We start from the raw sequence: 6000 nt of genomic DNA on the forward strand, positions 1-6000 counted from the left end.
AAGCATTAGATTCCATGTTATTATTCATTCTTCTTCCTCCATTATCTGCAGGATGTGGAAATGCTAAGGAACACCTTCCAGGGCTGCGTTTCCCGATAACGATGGATCGTAGCAACGATCGAGCAAAAATAATGAAACCATCGATATTTCTTACATGCGTTTCCCAAACATGCTCGTAAGGAGTAGGCTAATATATGCGCTTTCAAGAGCTACGAATTTTCAAGAGACACTTTAGCTACGGTGTCTTTGGGAACGGCCCGTAAAACTAAGATTCGTCATACGATGGATTCTACGATCAACTTAGGCTTACGACGCTTTCGGGAAATGCAGTCCAGGTGAACACGTAATAACGGGATGAGAGAGACAAAGTAAAATGTGGACATAGTCAGATCATGTTTCTCCATAAAACACTATGTTTGCACGTGTGTGTGTGATTGTGTGTGTGTGTTTGTGTGCGTCACTAACGCCCACATTCTCTTCCACAGATGGGCTGGATCTCACGCTCTGACAGATTATGAGACTGTTAGCAACACCTACAGTACACCTTGTGTAGGGATGAGCTTTTAAATAGAAGTTCACATAAAACATCAGCCCTTTACATCCCCACTGCACACAATCAGCCTCTGTGTGCTCAACTCATAGACTTGTGAAAGACACCATTATGATCACGATTAACTGTGACACCACAGTTACTTTGATAAGTAACAAAGACCAACCAGTACAGCCAGCACACTGAGAGTAAATTAATGACTTACTCAGTTCGGTTAACTGATAAGGCTGTTATCATTCAACCGAAGGCCTCACATAGATTTGTCCAATGACAAACGATATGAGGATTGAACAGTTGCTCCAAATTCTAAACCTATATAGCTGTGATCCTCTTACAAATGTATTTCAGAACCCATAAGTTGCATCTATCATACACATATCCTTCTTGTAATTGCGATTTAACCATTGGAAGAAGGGTTGTTCCACAACACCGCTGATGTGTACACCAGACAGTGTTCCAGAGTACTCCAGTGTTGGTTACCTTCTAAATTATTCACACTGATATACTTGTATAATAAAGCACTGCCTACTATTCCCATACGTTGTCCCATAGAAGGCCTGGAGCTGGGTGAGCTTGTCTGAGTTCAGCACAGATAATGATTTGGAGGTGCATCAAATAAATAGGTTTAGTGGAAAAACAGAAGATCCTTGACCAGTGTTCTCCCTCAAGCTGCCTTGTTCCTTCCCTCACAATTCCCTGCCCCTCTATAAACCAGTACCCTATTAATCCAGACCCCTGCAGGGGTTGTGTCTAGAAGGCTGTTCCTCTCACCAGACAAGAGCTGTATCTGTGGAGTTTACACAGAACCCTACACACAGGTTAGAAAGACACAAGGATTTAGAGGGAATATGAAATCCAGAAACTAGGTCCAAAACCAAATCTAATCTAATCAATAGCAATTATTGGAGCACCACAATTGAAATAGTTACTGTATGTTTAATTAATTGCACCCATGGCACCAAGCTCATTAGTTCGATTTTTTAACGGTTTTTATTTGTGGGTTTAAATACATTATTAGCATGCATAGTAACGCCACTTTATAGGTATGGTGCCCACTGCGAAGTTGAACATGGCACCAACTCGCGCACCAGCGAACAGTACATTCCTGTATCTCCATGACGACAACTAAACAACGCCGGGGTGCCAAACTAACAAGGGCTAAAAGGAAACTTTTGACATCTCATTTTACAGCTGCTTATTACGATTTTTATTTACGTCCGGTAGCCTATTTCCCGTGTATAAATGCCGCCATAGATACTTATAACCTCTTTGTTTCATTATTAAACGGTAAATGTGTTTTGACTAGTTCACAGCAGTGACGTTCTTGCAACGGGTTTGCAAATGGAAGAGCTACAGAAAGTCAGGCAGACAAGCAGTGGAATCGGACACATTTACACGCAGCCTCCGCCATTCTTTGTCGAGAGTCGCAAGGTTTGTATACTCAAAACACTTTTCAACTGAAATAAGTTAACAAAAATATTGTTTATTTAACTCTACACTCAAGTATTGGATAGAATCGACCACTACCCTACACAACCACCTAGACGAATTTCGGCTGCTGTTTCTCTCCCCCCATAGGGATTGCCTCTCCCCCCTGTCCTCCAGGGTTTGCCACTGGTCTCAGATGCGAATCGCTTCTCTGTCACTTCGCGCACTGATTATAACAGCAAGCCTCTTACAGGGCCACTGGCCACCACACGGTACCCACGGGCCCCACCACACTGGAACATCCATTACATAAATGAGCTGTCCCAAAAGGTGAGTTGCACATAAATGCGTGCATGTGTGTTTCTCTGTGCGTGTCTGTGTGTTTGTGTGCATGCATGTGCATGTCTGTCTGTGTGTGTGTGTGTGTGTGTGTGTGTGTGTGTGTGTTGCATGCATACAGAGGTTGACTTTATCTCATGTTACAATATTCTACAACATGACAATGTTGTTGTCAACTTGAATAAAGTGTTTAGCCTACATACGAAGTGTATACCTGATGGATGTATCTACTAAGGTTTGAGGCCAGAGATATCCAAAGCATCCTTCTTTGCCCTCAGCTAAGGAACTGTGAATCAGTCCGTGTGCTCTCCCGACCAGTGAGTGAAATGCAGGACAGCTTCAAGGGCCTGGCAGCTCAAGAGTGCCCCCAACTGGACAACTATAACACACTCAGGGTGAGAGGAAGCACAAATAGCCATCTAGAAGTCAGACTCTCATACTGTGTCTGTAATTGATGGATGGAAGTGATAAAATGTCCTTTACTGAGTTTATCTTTCAAGAAGGATGGAGTTAGATGTTGGGAAGACCCACTTCTTTATTTGCACTAACATGGTCATGTGACTGTTTTTTGTTATGCTATGTAACTGCAGGCTTTGCAATGTTTGATATTAATCACTGTTGTTTTTTTACACTGTATAGTGTTTATGCATGTGATGTATGTAGTATTATTCTTTACTGCTGGCTGTAACCCAGACTACCCTCTCGGGGATATTGAAGACAATCGCCTATACTTTACTAGTCCTGAATGGAGTATAAAATGTTATCTATGTAATTTTTTTTTTCTCTAGACAATTCATGGGCAGCTGAATCATGTACCAAGTTTAAGGATTCCATTTGTCAGCACTTCTCATGAGGACTACAGACCCTATAGCAGGTGCCTTTTTCTCCAGAGAGTTGGGGGTGGGGGGCGTGGGGTGGGGTATTATTGTATATAATATGTAGTCATCTCTAATAAAATATGTATTTAGATGTAGATATAAATAGGAACCCAATGGATAGGTCTCTGTAAGATGGTTGTTGTGTATAGGGGGAGTCAGATTACGGTGACACAGGGGCGGGAGTGAGAGGCTTGAGGCCAATGTTCCAGGCTTACAATAAAGTCACGTTTGAAGATAACAGTTGACTCACGCTTGTTATTTAAGAATAACACGACAGGGGGGTGCCCCTTTCAGTGTCTGTTCTATGAACAACCCCCCCTGTCCTCAACTTCTAACCCTCTCTCACCCTCCCACCCTCTCTCGTTCTCTCTCCCACCCCTCCTTCAGGTCTGAGATCACCCCACCCAGCCTGGATGCCCTTCCCTCCCGCCTCGGCCTATTAAAGAGCTCCGCCCACAGCCACCTGCCGCCCCACAAGGCCCCTCCCAGGGTGTCCTGTGGCCCACGTTTGCCCCCTCCTGTTGTGACACTGCCCTATGCAGGGAAGTATAGTGTGTACCGCAGCTCTTTTACTGTGCCTGCCCCTCAGCCTGGCCCCACTGGGCCACAATTGGGGGCCATGCAAGGGTGGGGGAGTGCAGCAGTTCAGGCCAGGGATGGAGCTGAGGGGGCCCAGAGAGGGCTCCTCAGGAGCATCCTGGAGGTCCCCAAGATGTACCTGGCAGAGAGCCAAACTTACGGAGGGAAAAAGAAGGTGCTGGTCTGAGGATGAAGGGGCCACAATGTTGGGGCCACAATGTTTGAGCTCAAAAATAATGTTTTCTCAAAGATTATCGCTGCCGTTTTGTTTTGTTTTTTAGGTCAGCATCACAAGAAATCACATTTATCAATGTCTTTTTGATCACCAATGAGATGAGCAATAAACACCCTGGCAGCATTTGAGGATGGCCAGGGTGGTCTCATTGATTTATCGATGTAAGGTGATATTATTATTGGACTATAAGCAACATATAAAAATAATAATAATAGTGATTGAGGGGTGCCAACATCTGGTGAATTCTTCTGTCAGTGATTTAACTGCATGTTTGTATTCACCCACACAGCTAACACATTAGCCAAAACCAGTCCAGTCGCAATGTGTGTGTGTGTGCGTTCTCCCATTTCTAGATGGGGAGTAGTAACCTAGAAAATAACCTTGTGTATTTTGATCAGAGGACTTAATGCTCTGGTTTAATCAAGTACACACAACACACACACACACACTCATACACACTTGCACTCAGGCAGACACACAAATTCCATCAGTTACTAAAACTCATGCAGAGCCTTAGAAATAGACAGCGCTTTGTCTGTACGGCACACACCTGTTTCTAGTATAATGCTGGACTGTTCAATCAACAATCCCATTGTCCACCTTCACAACCTCCCAATCTCCTATCTCACTCCAACCACTAAGAATAGGTTCCATCAAGTTCACATGTGATTTGGCTTAACACAGTTATATCCCTCCTTCGACCCCTCCTCCTTGCTCCCACTCCCTCTCTCTGTAATCCCCGAGCACATAACGCAGGACTATAAAGGGGAGGTAATTAACCAGGAAGGGCAGTGTTATTAATTAGGTTTCAATGAGAGATGAGTGGAAGGGAGAGGGGGGTGGGTTCAAGCTATCTAAAGAATATTATTAGGTCTAAATAAGGGAATAGACTGACTGGAATCAGAACTGACAGGGCTTCTCTACCAAATCTTTCTCACGTCTCATCCTCTTTCCTATATCCTTCTCTACTTTCTATGATTCTCTGTTCACCTCTATCTCTCCCCTTCTCTCTCATACTGTATCTGGAGAACATTGTTTATAGACCTAGTGGTCAAACCACAAACCCTAGTGGATTGGTCTGTGTGTGTGTATGTGTGCGGGGGGTATTTTCCACTACAGCTCTGTATCAGCTGTACACAGATTAATTGGTGATTGAGGATAGCTGCGTTTGTAAATGTGTATTTGTATGTGTGAGAGAGAGGTTCTCTCTCCACCAAAGAATTGCTCCAGGTCATTAATTTCCTGTCGCAGAGTCTGTGCGCTTGTGTGTGAGTTTGTTTGCCTGAGCGTTTCTCTCTATTCTCCCTCTCTATTTATTATTCATCCATACTGTACCTGTCTCTCTCCACCCCTCCCTCTCGGGTTCTAGTTGCCCATTCATCAACAGTGTTTTTCGGGAGCAAGAGAGCACAGTATTCATAGTCCTGACACGGGGAGAACAGAGAGAGAGAGAGAGAGAGGGCCAAAGAGAAAGTAAGTACTACACATGAGCAACCATGAACAAACAATGAAAACATGCACACATTTCTTTATCACAGTAATATTTTGTACATTCACCGGGATTGCTGATTGCCAAATTCAAATAGGCAGTCAATTATTTCATCTGAATGATAGTGAGGGAGTGTGTGTGTGAGTGTGTGTGTGGGGGGGGGGACTGCAGTATTTTCTGGGCCCGTAGTACTCATGAATGTCCCCTAGATGTCTCTTGTGCACTACATCGCAGGAGGTGGGGGAGGATAATGGGAAGCACTGCAGAGCAAGAGAGAGAGATGCAGATTCAGGACAGCACACAAGGCAGTCAGATACTGATGTAAGACAGATCTATGTAGACGGATGTCCTCTCTCTCTCTCTCTCTCTCCCCTTCTCTCTCTCTACATCTGGATTGTCTGGATGCAGTTCCTCAACTGTATCCTACAACATTCCTCATCCTCCTCAATATCATTGTTGCTTCTCACTATCCTCTTACAGGTATATGTTCTTTCTCTTTTTT

General features: G+C 44.1%; 1 protein-coding gene across 1 annotated transcript; it reads left to right on the top strand.

Annotated features, from left to right (window-relative positions):
* Positions 1 to 1891: 1891 nt before the first annotated feature.
* Positions 1892 to 3961, top strand: zgc:193811 (uncharacterized protein LOC559801 homolog). Its single transcript, XM_067232732.1, has 5 exons — positions 1892 to 1981; positions 2156 to 2308; positions 2596 to 2712; positions 3345 to 3421; positions 3583 to 3961. The coding sequence occupies exons 1-5, from the start codon at positions 1892 to 1894 to the stop codon at positions 3959 to 3961; spliced, it is 816 nt and encodes a 271-aa protein (XP_067088833.1).
* The last annotated feature ends 2039 nt before the right edge of the window (positions 3962 to 6000 follow it).

The sequence above is a fragment of the Osmerus mordax genome, chromosome 3 (genome assembly GCF_038355195.1).
Source record: "Osmerus mordax isolate fOsmMor3 chromosome 3, fOsmMor3.pri, whole genome shotgun sequence".
NCBI classification, from domain to species: domain Eukaryota; kingdom Metazoa; phylum Chordata; class Actinopteri; order Osmeriformes; family Osmeridae; genus Osmerus; species Osmerus mordax.